Here is a 13,524-nt window from a genome sequence, read left to right on the forward strand (position 1 = left end):
CTCGGAGACGTCTTTACTATTTTCAGTGCTGCTGTCTACAAATCTGTTTTTCTGCTTTTTATGATCTATATCTTTTCCCTTCCGCCTGTGGGTCTGGGTCTCTTGTTGTTTCTCCCTTCTCTTCGACCACTTTGTCTTTTTTCCTGTCTTCCTCTTTGTGTCTCTCTCCCTCTCTCCCTCTCCGTAGACTCAGACGAAATTGGAACATGCCCATATTCGTCAGCTTGAGCAGAGCCTGCTCCTCGAAAAGTCGAGAGCAGAGGCGCTTCAGAAAGACTTAGAGAAGAAGAGGGTAAAAAAAAAAAAAAAATGGCGAGCCCTTTTTTGCCTGTAGCCGCTGTCTTGTGTGGTTCTCCACCTGTTTTGCTTGTGGTTGATGGCAGTGGGACTCACGGCTGTCACAGTCATACTCCACCTGTCTTCCGTGTCCACACTTACATTCACATTAGAGGTGCACCGATAGCAATATTTCAGAACCGATACGAGTGCTGACTACAAATCCAAACTTTATCAATCAGCTGATATGAGTACTGATCTGAGTAGTACTCAATTTATTGTCCTTAATGCAGCCTAGTATTGGCCCATTATAAAACAAGATATTACAAGTGCATCAACTGCGTTTATTTCATCCTCAAATAAAAAAATGACAATAGTGATACATGATAATAAAATAGAAAATAGGCTACATAACATAGGCTAGAGGATGTCATGTTTCTCTTTTTTATTTATACTGGTCAAACAAGCTTATTGATAGGCTCTCTACAGCTTATTCAGAATAGGTTAACAGATAAAAAACAGCTTATTCAGAATAGGTTAACAGATAGAAACAGCTTATTCACAATAGGTTGACAGATAAAGATGAGTGCAGTAGGTTAGGCCTAATAAAAGAGTGTCAAAAAGATTTAATTGAAGTCTATCATGAAAGCTTCAGTTGCTGATCCAGGTGCATGAGAGCTGGAGCAGCGCCAATCCCAGTACCACAGCTACTATCAGTGCATCTCTAACTCAAAATTCAAGTATTATGTCTTTAGGGAAGATTAAACAAATGGCAAGATCAAAAACAATGTTGAAGCTACAGAGGTGAGAAACGTCTTTTATCAGAGTTGCTGCTGGTGAGATTCAGGTGGGAGGCTTTGACTGCAGCCTCCGTGCTTTAAGGTTTGCCCTGGCTGTCAGGTATGTGGTGCATGGAGCTGAGAGCTGATGATGATGACGAGGGAGAGAGAGATAGAGGACAAGCTTGGGAGAATCCATTTAAAACGATGCTGATCTCAATTTTCAGAATCAAATTCAAAACAGTATTTCATTTTGGTATAAAACTTGTAGCACACATACTTGGATATGGGTTTATGAATTGTCAACCATGAAAAACCACCATCAGCCCCGTATAGAAAGAATACACATTTCACATATAAGTCTACTTCAGAATATATTTTAGAGATATGTTTCACAATATACAAAAAATGACCAATTTGAAATATATTTGGGATATAGTTGCAGATGTTCTTGTTCTTGTGTTTATATAAATATATTGACATAGCAACAGGTGACTCCAGGATCCCTTTTCTAAGTTCTACCAAATGTGTTTTGGTAGGCAGGAGGCCAGAAATGCTGACATTTACATTTGCTGATCACATACAAATTTCTGAATTCACACCCCCTGACATGACATAATATTGATGGTTTATGTTTATTACCTTTTATAAAAGGGTAGAAATGCTAAAAAGTGAAAATAACTGACCAAAAACTTGATCTGCCCCTCCATCATAGTAATAATGTAGTCTTGGCCCAGAAGCTTTTCACCTCTCTTTTGTTGGTCAAATCTGTGCTGATTACTGAGTGGTTCATGTATAATCAGTAACAAATTAGCAATTGCTGAAATTTTAATGGAATCACTCATTGATTTATTTTTAGATTACTTCCCATCCCATGAGAAAGTAAACAGTCATGCATTATTAATCACTGAAAAATGAATGCAACCATTTATCGATTACTTTTTAGACAACTTGCTACATTAATAGACCTAATTTTTGTACCTGCATGTTTGAAGTTAATAGCTTTCAGATAAATCATTGTGGCAATGGTTAGCTATAACTATAAGGTACAATGTCTATCTAACTATAGAACCAACAAGGGACAAAAATATGTCTTTCACGCCTCTTGCACACACGGTGCTGCAGTCCAGAGAGAAACCCTCCTCAATAATAGACCAGGGTCACAAAAATCAATACCTGTTAGTACTGTACAGACATGTGCTATCGATTTTAAGGCATCGAAAGGCTTTAAAATGTTGGATTCCTATATGCAGTAAGGTCTGCTTTTGCCAACAGGGAAGATGCACACATGATGCAGTGTCCTTGAGGTTGGGTAAGAGAACCAAGGTGAAAAAGATTTGATCTTGTTTTGGCTTTGATCCTCTGCTAAGCTATCTAAATTCTTGACTTCAGATTGACTTCAGATGCTGTCAAGGACATTAACCTCGCATAGAAAATCTTTTACTCTTGTGTGTTTTGCCACAATCTGAGGCAATTTCTTTGATATCAATCAACTAGCATTTCTGAGGTCTAGTAGATTGTTTGCCCAGATGGTTGAAATTAACATCTACGCACTGCGCAACAGGTCCTCTTTCTTAATCTCCATTTTATTGCAATGGGATGGATATGTGGCGTGCCGGATGTTTGCAGATGTCTGTATGTAGTGTCACTATGTCATGAGATTTGCTGTTGGCTTTACTGTATTTGCTTGGCTGCTTCTAGACAATCAGAGAATGGCTGTCCTATCCTCTCATCTTCCACTTCTTTGCACATACAGTGAGCTGCACAAATATTTGGACAGTGTCACGTTGTTTGATCCTTGGGCTCCTTACCGTTGTTACTTTGGATGAGAAATGACACAGTGACTGCAACGTTCAAGTGCGGACTGTCAGCTTTGATATGAGGGAATCGGTATATGATGAACAGCATAATGGTTTGTTTGGACTTTTTGACCCTTGGTCTTGTGAATTACTCACTCCGAGCGCTGTCAATACATTGAGAGTACTCCACTTAAAATGATAAACAATACCTTTTGCCTCCTAGAAAAAGACTAACTGGAGACCTAGAGTGAACAAATCCAAACTATGCTTTTGACAACTAAAGCCTTTTATGTTCATGGTCCCCCTTTTCAAGGTGGCCAAAAGTATTTGGACAGATTAACATTTTTTTTCTTTTTACTATGATGTACGCTATGGTTTTAGATCTTAAAGATTCATATTAGATGGAAAAGGTGTGTAAACCTTGTTTCGCAAACTTTGTTTCTGTGGATTTACCCTCCACTACATTCACGTCTATGAGGATTTAGCTGTAATTACACTGGCTATAAATTAATCTGCGGCATTACAAAGTACATTGTTGGCTAAATGAATATTAGCAATTAAGGTTCTAAGTTAACAATTCAGCCTCCAAACATGGATTACTGATGTAGAGATGAATAACTTGGGCAAATGTTACGTATCTCTCTAAATCTTATGCAAATAGTTGTTTATCCCTATTAATTTCCTCATAGAAAATATCAGGAAAATTAGAAGCAAGGTATCTCAGGAGCATGTTGGTTACTGGATATTTAGATAACCAAGACCCTTGTGTAACCATTACACTCATTTAGTCAACCATACACTCGATAATGCCTCAGAATAATTTAGAGCCAAGCATAGTTCATAATAACTAATTTCTCATAGAGATACACTGAAATGGAGAGAAACTGGAAAGATAAACTGGTGATAGGATATCAAAAGTGTGGGTTAACGACTTAAAAGATAAAAGCACCATGAGAATTTTTTGAGTACATAATTGAAACGTCTACAAAATAATCTTAATCTGCCCAAATGCTCTTGTGTACCGTGACATTGGGGGACCATGAAGAAAAAGAGTTGTAGTTCTATAATCGTTCATCTGATACGATGTAAAAATGCCCTGAAAACAAAGCTGACAGTCTGGACTCATCTCCCATCCACGATAAAACAGTAAGCAATGTGTCGCTGTCCGGATACTTAGGGATCTCACTGTGGATTGCACTGGACCTGCTCATTTCCAATCCTTAACCTGCAAGGAGAGGATTTCCCTTTGAATGCTTAATCGTTTACAGGCCCGGCTTTAGTGCTTGTGACTCTGTCGTTTCCCGAGGCCTGATTTCTGCACATAAACACTCAATCATTGTGTGTGACGCTTTGTCGATGACGCCTTTTCTTTCGAATGACATCATTCTGTTGCAGGAGATCACTCACCTGTTACGGCAATAAGGTCATTCATTTGGAAGGCTGACATCTTTCAGCCATCGCAATGATGAGGCGAACCCGTGAGTCAAATGACGGATGTCCCATCTTTCTCATCAGCAAACCACAGTGGAAGAGCAGAGTCGTATCGTGCAGCTGGAGGAGGAGCTCGGCCTCAGGCGAGCCGAGGTCGAGACCCTGCAGGCTCAGCTCAGAGGGCCCGACGCCGACTCGCAGCGGGCCGGCGACGGGTCGGGCGCCCAGCCGGAGACCCTCCTCCTCCGCGAGCAGCTGCTGTCGGCGGGCCGCGAGCACTACAAGGAGAGCAGCGAGCTGAAGGAGAAGTACGAGGCGGCCCTAGCGGCACGCCAGCAGGAGACCGACTCGCTGAGGGCCACCGTGGAGAAACAGAGCCAGGAGATCAGTGATCTGAAGCAGAAGGTCCACCAGGCCACCAAGGAGAACATGGAGATGATGGACACCTGGAAGGTAACCCAGTGTGTTCTGTTTGATCCAAGTAGAATCTGTTTCATCCAAAAGTGTTGGCTGTCAAAGAACTTCAGCAAAGACAGTGGGGTCATTCTCTGTTCTGTTGTCTGAATTCTCTGTATGTAAGTAATGTAATTTCAACCAATATGGGCTTTTGAAGGCCGATAGCAGTATTTTTGGATTGAAGCTGCCAATTACTGGCATATTATTCATATTCTTTTTTTAATTTGACAATTTTCACGCCAAAAAAGTCCAAAAAGATGTGGAATCCAATCAAAAGGCCTCATTAGAATCACTTAAGGTTAAGGGCTTCCCATAGACAACCATTGTGGTGCTGATCAATGCTATAATAAATATATAAGCAATCAAACTGCATCGAAGATTGAGGACAATGACTGGCCAATATCCATTTTTTAATAAAAGGCTGATTTTGGCCCCATATATTTGTGTAACCCCAGTATGCATGTTTCAGGATAGATAATTGAATTCTTTTCTGCAGGCTAAATTGGACTCTTTAGTCAGAGACCACCAGCGTTCGTTGGAGGAGCTGAAAGCCTCGTTGAGTAGTGACCACAGTGCTCCAGCAGGCCAAGAGCAGGACCCCCAGGAGCTGAGAAACACTCTGGAGAGCCTGAAGATGGAGCACCAACTGGAGGTGGAGAATCTGAAGGCCAAGCACAAGATCGAGGCGGCCATTCTGACCAAGGAACGCGAGGACCTCGGCGCTCGCCTCCAGGAGGCCAAAGAGCAGCTGGCCGAGGGCAGCCAGACGTGGAGGACCCAGGCCGAGGCCAAGAGCAGCATGCAGGCCCTGGAGCTGAAGGAGGCCACCGAGAAGCTGCAGAAAGCGGAGCAGAGGCTGGCGGAGTCGGAGAAGCTCCAGCTGGACCAGGACAAAACCAGGGAGGAGCTGAGAGAGAGGCTGGAGCTGTCCGAGAAGAAGATGACGGACTACCAGGCTCTGCAGAAGGCCCAGGCAGAGAGCAGAGAGGAGATCCAGAACCTGGAGGAGAAGCTGAGGGTGACAGCAAACCGGCTGCAGGCCATCCAGGCAGACCGCTATACATCCCATGATGCAAACGTGAGTGGCTGGGTGAGGAGAGGGGATTTGTGGATGTGATGCAGCTCTATTTTTGTGCTTTCTTGTGGCAAACAAATAACAAATGAATCATCTATTATCCATTTTAGTTGTCACTCAATACTTTCTTCCTTTTTTAGGTGATAGAAGACAATGAAATTTCAGATGAAAAGATGAAGCTAAAACAGAACATTGAAGGTATCAAAGTTCACTGAGTTTAATATTTGCTATTTTTCACAAAAAAGTTGAAACATTCGTACATCGCAGTTGTCATATTTTCTATGTTCAAAATGTGGGACAGAGGTAGAAAACCAAATTATTTTACAATCATTCCATATGTAATTATAATGTTTTTGTTTGTATATTCTGCTCTCTGCTCATGCCAACTAGTTATAAACACAATACGATTTAAGATAAGAATAGTATTCCTTTCCAAAGTGCTATGTGGATTCTATTAATTCTGTCAAACCTTTATCAAGACAATTCTGTGGTTCCAGCATTGACTGCACCTGTTTTGAAAGCTGACAGACACTAACTGTGGTTGTGTTTTTTCTTTAGAAACAATGGAGAAGCTGCTGAAAAGGGAAAAAGAGGTCTCTACTCTCACTTCACAGGTTGACGCCCTCAAATCACAGATCACAGGTAAGTGTCTTTTAAAGGAGCATTTCTGACGGCATTCAGTGTCCTACTTCACAGTGTCCGCTCCCGCTTTTTCATGACCTATGATGAAAGCAGCACACAAACTTGTGATTGGTTGCTGGTGACTGGTGCAATGCCTGCATGTGTGGTGACTGAAGGACTGCAGCCTTCCCTTACGCTGACTTCACCATGCAGTGGATTGTGTGTCCATGACAGTCGTATTTGTCCTTTGATCTTCAGCGTGAAATGTGTTGAGTCGCTGTCTTCTGAAGACCATAACGTCCAGCACATCAAAAGGACTGAAAAACAAACTCAATGCAGTTCAATTAATTGAACTGACACAATGAAAAATGGACTGTAGATAATGCAAAATACACATACAATGAAGAAAATAAGACACAAAGTGAAAACAGATGTATTATTCTATTTTTATGTGTCCGATTCTCTTGAATCGATTAGAACATTCTGACAAAAAAAAAAAAAATCCCTAGACTAATTTTCACAAACACTAGTTATGGTCTAATTTGATAATTTTCAGGCTTCATTTGCTTAACAAAAAAATGTAGCAGATAAATTACATCTCAAAAGCAGCAGGGAACCTGATGATATATGCCAGTGGAAAGCCGTATTAGAATTAGCAGCAAGGGAATTAGAATAAAGGCAATTGCAATTCATATGGCGTAGATCTCAACACAGAAAATTATACACCGTTTACCTTTAGATTATAAAACTAAAATTAAAAATAAGGCAGGAGAATAAAGCGCAAAAGCACAGCTTGAACATAGCAGATTTTTATTTGATTAAAGTTACAGATGCCGTTACAATTACAGGACCTCCCCCAGTACAATTAATCCAATTCAAATGGGGCCTAAGTAGACTAATACCACAACTTTATGTATTCCAGATTATTCAGTTAAAACTCACATTAAAAGTATTGCTTCTGATTCTCGCACCAGCGTTGGAGGGCAAGGTTCGCTCGGGAGAAAAGAAAGCGGAAGCCCTCGCCAGGGAGAAGGTGCGTGTGGAGGCAGACCTGGAGTCCATGACCAGGAAGTCCCATGATGCCTCTGGGCAGCTGGTCATCATCAGTCAGGAGCTGCTGAAGAAAGAGAGGTAATTGGACGTGGAGACAAAAGCCCATATTGATTTTCTAATCTGCCTCAGCGCTTTTATTGGGTAAAGAGGATGAAAAATGATATCACCACACACGCTGGTGTTGAGAAGAAAGGTTGTGGATTTGTTTATGGTTCGATGTTTGGCACACTGTCGGAACTCGCAGGCACTGTATTTTTTTTGCGAACTTGAAAGAAAATTCTTTCAATTAAATATATACTACTGTAGATATATACATATATATTAATGTAGAGATTAGTTCCCAAACTATGACAAATAGGCATCTGATTTACTGGGATAAACTCAATGAGGATGCGGGGAGTACCAAATCCTGATTCAATTCAAACTTGATTGTCCCATAAGGGAAATTTGGTCTGCATACAGGGTTTGCAGTAAAACTCATAACAAAACACATAAAAAAAATCAAAGCACATAGCATAAAAACACAGTAAAACACATAAATCACCATAACATATCCCCATATAGATCAGCACGAGTTGTTAAGACCAGACAAGGAGTCAATAGGTTGATAGAGTGCAATAAAATGCTGCTCATTAGTGCAAAATGAAAGGTTCTTGTACAGGCATAAGATACTACATGATTTCATGTGCTAATTAAGCAACCTGATTGCAGTGGGGATGAATGAGTCCCCGGGTGTTTTCCCCTGGAGTGTAGGTACTCTAAAGCTGCACCCAGAGGGCTGCGGCTCAAACTGCCCTCTGAGTCGGTGACCAGTGAAGAATGTCACCGGCCTTCCTCACCACACACCTCTGATTTCAGTTCGCTGTGCCCCGCTCACACCAGTGACTCCTATTGCTTAAGCCGCCAGATCTGGCTACGGTACAAGAGGTTAACACAGATTCAATAAAACTCCGATAATTAAGGTCATCATTTTCCCACACATGGTAAAAGAGAGAGGCAAAGTTGTCGCAAGGTCCGTGCAGTCGGCGCCCGTTTCACTAAATCCACACACATTCACACAATGCATTTTCCTGTAGTTACTCTACAGATCAGACTCATTTCATTACATTATTGGCCGACTTTTACTTTAATGCCTGTCTCACAGTTAATTTATGAGCAGATCTTATATTGTTGAGGGTTATTACATTAGTAAGTGCTACACAGCACTAAAAGTGAGTATTACATGAATGACCCCTCTGGCTATGTGAACTGATACCTTTGAACATAGCACACTCTTTTCCTATGCAGGTTCAGTGCAACAGTAATTTCATATACAGTAAAAGTATATACCATCCATTAAAAAATTCATTGGGTGTCTTACCTTGAGTTAGTTTTATTGGACAGGAGTATCATTAACCTCCTTAGTGTCACTATTACTGTTTAGTCAGGTGTTCCTTGCACAACCCACTAAATATTCTCAAAGAAGGTTTTTAGTCAACTTTGACCATTTTTACACCTTTCCATCTCAGGAACTTGACAAGATAATGCAGGAAAGCCAATTACTAGCATATCACACGGTAGAATAAAACCACTAATGGTGACTTTTAGGAGGCAAACAATAACAGAGTCCAACACAACCAAGTCCATGAAAAAAGACACAACGAAATGCTTTTTTTTCTGATGGTTCATCCTTTCAGTTTTCCTTTATATTTGCTTTGTTTCATCCACCGTATTGTCTTTCTTATGCTAGGAGTCTGAATGAGCTAAGGGTGTTGCTCCTGGATTCACATCGCCATTCGCGGGACATGGAGCGGGACCTGAGCCGAGAGGTGCACAAGGCCGAGTGGAAGGTCAAGGAGCAGAAACTCCAGGATGACATCAAGACCCTGCGAGACAAACTGCTCCTACTGGTGAGGATTATACAGATTATACATTTAGAATCTGTGTCATGTGGCGGCTAAATGAACATAGAAACTTAAAATGTACTCCTTTTTTGTGAATGTGCATAATATATTTTTTCCAGATGTGATTCACACATGGCATGATACAAATGATCAAACAACAGACAGCGGTTATATATTCCTGCCCTTGTGTGTGTTCAGGGTCGGGAGCGCTCTTCCCCAGACCACCGGCGGTACTCCATGCTGGATCCCTCCACCCTGGACTCGGAGGTGAACCGTCTGCGCCAGCGGCTGCTCAGCACTGAAGAAGCCCTGAGGAATGCATTGGAACACAACCAAGAAGTGGACCAGCTGGTCCAGGCCATGCGCAAGCATCCAGATAAAAGCCCGGTAAAAAAAAAAAAAAAACAGGACTTCGCTATTGTTGTCTATGTAACGCCCTTTCCACCTGGCGTTAACAAGCATCCTAGGTGATTGTAATTGGATAGCATAACAACACATAAAATCCAGGTGTAAATTTGAATATGTGATCACCCTCGGAGGTGGTCATGGACACGTTTGGCCACATAAACAACAAAGTTTAAAGAGTAACGTAACACCAAACCCAAATATGTGTAAAGCCTGACATCTAATGGGAAAAAGCATGCTCGTGAAATGGTCATCTGTTATTGGCTGATCTTTGGTGCCAGGTGATGTCACCTTCTATAGAGTACAACAGGTGGTGACATCACCTGGTACCAAAGATCAGCCAATAGCAGATGGCCATTTCAGTAGCATGCTTTTTACTAGTCCACATACAGCAACTACGTTAATGGAAACAAACTTGAATGTGCAGATCCAAGCGGGAAGAACACGAAAATCAGTCAGGTAGCAGGCAGCTTGGACAACACAAATGGATGTCAGGATCCCTGTAGATGTGCAACAGGCAAGACAAAGTGTTTAAGAGGATGCAAATATTATGGACTGAAGTGACGTGTGCAATAATCTGTGTTTTGGTGAGGGAAAGAGAAATATCAGACACACATTTTGATGTCAGGTACAAATGTAACCCAGCTAAGTCGTGGACACTATCTGGACAGCAGATGCTAGTTAACACCAGGTGTAATGGGGGACTGTATGCGTTGAAGGGTAGTTACTCACTAAAGTTTGGTGCTGGCGTTGACGTTTTGGTGATGGTGTTTTTCAGGCGCATGGTGCAAATTCAGCCAATGGAATTCATCAGCAGGTGCCAGACAGTACTCAAAATGTTCGTATTCTTTCATTGTAATCGCTCCGTATTTCTATACCACTATTAAACTAAATTAGTGATACATAATACAACAATGCCATTCAGTGCTGCGAAATAATTCTGTTTCTGTGGCCTTCCAGGAACAACACTGATAGGAGAAGAAGAGAGAAGCTTGAATTGGGACACGCAGAGGTACATCTTCAAAGGAAAAGCCAGTATGACATTTCACCTGATGCTGCGATGGACTCCTGAAGAAATTTTCAGTTTACAATTAATACCAAAACAACAATTCTCTATCTCAAGTGAATTTATGTGTCTCAGAAAACACCTATTAGCCAATCATAAAGACAGCTCAAAGTACTATAAAAATACAGACTGAGAAATGGGACTTGGAGGTGAAGAGATATTATCGGTAAGACTCTTGAGAACAAACGGCAACTTTCGATCGCTTTACAATAGTTAGAGAGCTTGAATCGACAAGTTGCCGGGAACTTATTGACAATTCTGAATTTTGACCCAGAGGGCAAAACGGCTGGCGGACGACGACATGAAGAACTGAAGAATTGGGTCTCAGTCGCCTTGTTTGTTTTATTTATTGCTTTTACTTTGCTACTCCGCTTTGTAATAATCCTCTTTAGGTGAGCTGTCTTGGCCAGTGATGTTCAGAGCAACTCTTAAAGGGCTACTCCAACTTTTTTGGGTGTTTAGCCCATTGGTCTCTTTACCCAATATGTGACAAGAGGATTGGCACCAAAATCACATCTGTGTCACCAGTAGATAGATCTGTCCGGTGAGCATGCTAACGCTTTAGCATACAGTATGCTAAATAATCGTAGGCTGTTAGCATTATCCAAAATATGCAGATAAACCTTTTAGTAATCCAAAGTTGGCATTGATAGATTCATAACTTCTGAAAACAAAATCCTAATCTTCATTATTAGTGAAGTCCATTACGAAACCACGCAAAAAGCTTTAGCTATCTGGCTAACTTCGCTCACTTTCTGTGTACGTAAACGTTATGCTTGATGTATCGAGAGAAGAGAGTTCTTCTGCCATTGAAAGTTCATTATTTTTGTCAAATTGTATGTCTATTTTACCAATCCACTAAACAAGCCTGACAGGTTTAGACATTTTCTTCTTTTTAGGATAATGCTAGTCGCCAACAGTGACTTAACATACTGTATGCTAAAGCGTTAGCATGTGCACGGGAAAGAGCTACGCACCCGACTCAGAGATGATTTTAGTGCCAGTCCTCTTGTCACATATTGGGTAAGGAGACCAATGGGCCAAACTCCCAAAAAGTCAGAGTGGTCCTTTAAGCCGCTCCACAGCATCGGACTCCCTGCTAAGACTAAATATTGATATTAATGAAACCGGGAGGCCTGCTGAATTCAGCTCAGACTGCTGTTGTGTCTATAGAACGAATATAGTGAATTATTCCAGACTTGTGCATTCTCTAAAACTCAGTGAGTCCAACTGTGTACCATTGCACCTCTTATCCTAGCAGTAATGATCGACTATTTTATTTACTGTGGGCGACGAATCGGTACAAAGACTCCATCCATACACTAGTATTAACTCCATATATGGTACGACATAGCAGCCCGACTTGATGCTGAAAGCAGCTGCATCAAACAGTTCTTGGATTACTTTGACCTTTTCTTAATTAGGGCTACTTAAGGGCTGTTACAGGAGCTAAAACCCAAACAATGGACGTTCCACTCCTCCTCCCCTCGGGTTGACAACATCTGGACTTCATTTGCGAAAAAAAGCGTTATCCCAACGTACAGAATTTATACTGTAAGTCTTCCAAATATTGTTTTATCCATTTATCAACTGAACTAGGAGATTCCTAACTGTAGTCGGTTCTAGGTTACTATTGCTTTAGGGGAGACGTTACACAGAGGTGAGTGGCGTGGAAATATAGCTCGGAGTGATGTTTCCTGAACAAAAACCTGTAGGGCAGGCCCTGGTCAGCTAAGATGAAACCTAAATTTTTCCATTGGATATTGTACATGGCCTTTTCAGCTGGAGGATTCATACCCTTTGGATTATTGCTGCAATGATTTCAGAGATTGAGTCATTAAATATTAACAATGTGGGCAAGGACTCGTGGTGTTTTATTTCACACTATTTCACACTTGTGTCTGTATTTTTGTGTCTGTTTTTGAGGCAAAGTACAGTAATTAGGTTGACTTTTACAAGCGGCGGTGGAGTTTATTCTTACGTATAGAATTGAAAATGTGATAAATTCATTGGCGCCTAGCCGTTTGCCCATTCCCCGGCCCCACATACACACACAGTGACACAAGGTCCAAAACTGTTTTGTCGATAATATACTCAACTCAGGCAAACATTAGCCGTTAAATTGATTTGATGCCATCCTTAAACTCATGTAGTTTGTGCTTTTATTTTGGAGGGGGAAGGTTGTATTTTTAACCAATCGCCTGAAGGGCAGACAATGATTTCCTGATGTGGAAAAAAAGGCCAAATTCCACATCTGATACAACCCACTTTTTTGCCAGAGGTCAGAGACTAGTTATGATGATGTTTCCCATTTACTCCCATAATACAAACAATGCAGTTTCACAGGTCTGATTGAACATTACCAACAGCACTGTGTGTCACTGTGTGTGATACAGTTAACTAACCTGTTACAGTAAATGAAAAGACAGAAATCTTAGATACATTTGAATAAATATGTGATTAGTTACTTGATTACTCAGAAATATGTCTGAAAAAAGGCCTTTTTATGTGAGATGCTGGGAACAAATATAGTATAGTAAATAATGACTGATACGGGTTTTAGAGTTTTAGACAGTAAAAAAGTTAAATTTACAGTGTAAATATGAATTTATTGGCTGTTGTATTTAATATGTTGGGGCGCCCTTGGAGGCAAAGTAGTCCAAAAGTAACTGAAAGTAAT

General features: G+C 41.1%; 1 protein-coding gene across 1 annotated transcript in view; it reads left to right on the forward strand.

The window, feature by feature from the left end:
• clip2 (CAP-GLY domain containing linker protein 2) overlaps positions 1 to 11,298 on the forward strand; it is a 35,126-nt gene extending 23,828 nt beyond the window's left edge. Inside the window, exons 9-18 of the mRNA XM_071519879.1 lie at positions 188 to 292; positions 4,370 to 4,738; positions 5,238 to 5,819; positions 5,957 to 6,014; positions 6,375 to 6,458; positions 7,412 to 7,568; positions 9,220 to 9,379; positions 9,572 to 9,760; positions 10,557 to 10,616; positions 10,739 to 11,298. Of these exons, the coding sequence (XP_071375980.1) occupies positions 188 to 292; positions 4,370 to 4,738; positions 5,238 to 5,819; positions 5,957 to 6,014; positions 6,375 to 6,458; positions 7,412 to 7,568; positions 9,220 to 9,379; positions 9,572 to 9,760; positions 10,557 to 10,616; positions 10,739 to 10,750 (1,776 nt within the window). The 3' untranslated portion in view covers positions 10,751 to 11,298. The remainder of the gene's footprint in view (positions 1 to 187; positions 293 to 4,369; positions 4,739 to 5,237; positions 5,820 to 5,956; positions 6,015 to 6,374; positions 6,459 to 7,411; positions 7,569 to 9,219; positions 9,380 to 9,571; positions 9,761 to 10,556; positions 10,617 to 10,738) is intronic.
• The last annotated feature ends 2,226 nt before the right edge of the window (positions 11,299 to 13,524 follow it).

This window comes from Centroberyx affinis, unplaced genomic scaffold (assembly GCF_046629955.1).
Source record: "Centroberyx affinis isolate AG114_WGS23_722 - 3 ecotype Tasmania unplaced genomic scaffold, CSIRO-AGI_Caff_v1 ptg000747l_1, whole genome shotgun sequence".
Lineage (NCBI taxonomy): Eukaryota > Metazoa > Chordata > Actinopteri > Beryciformes > Berycidae > Centroberyx > Centroberyx affinis.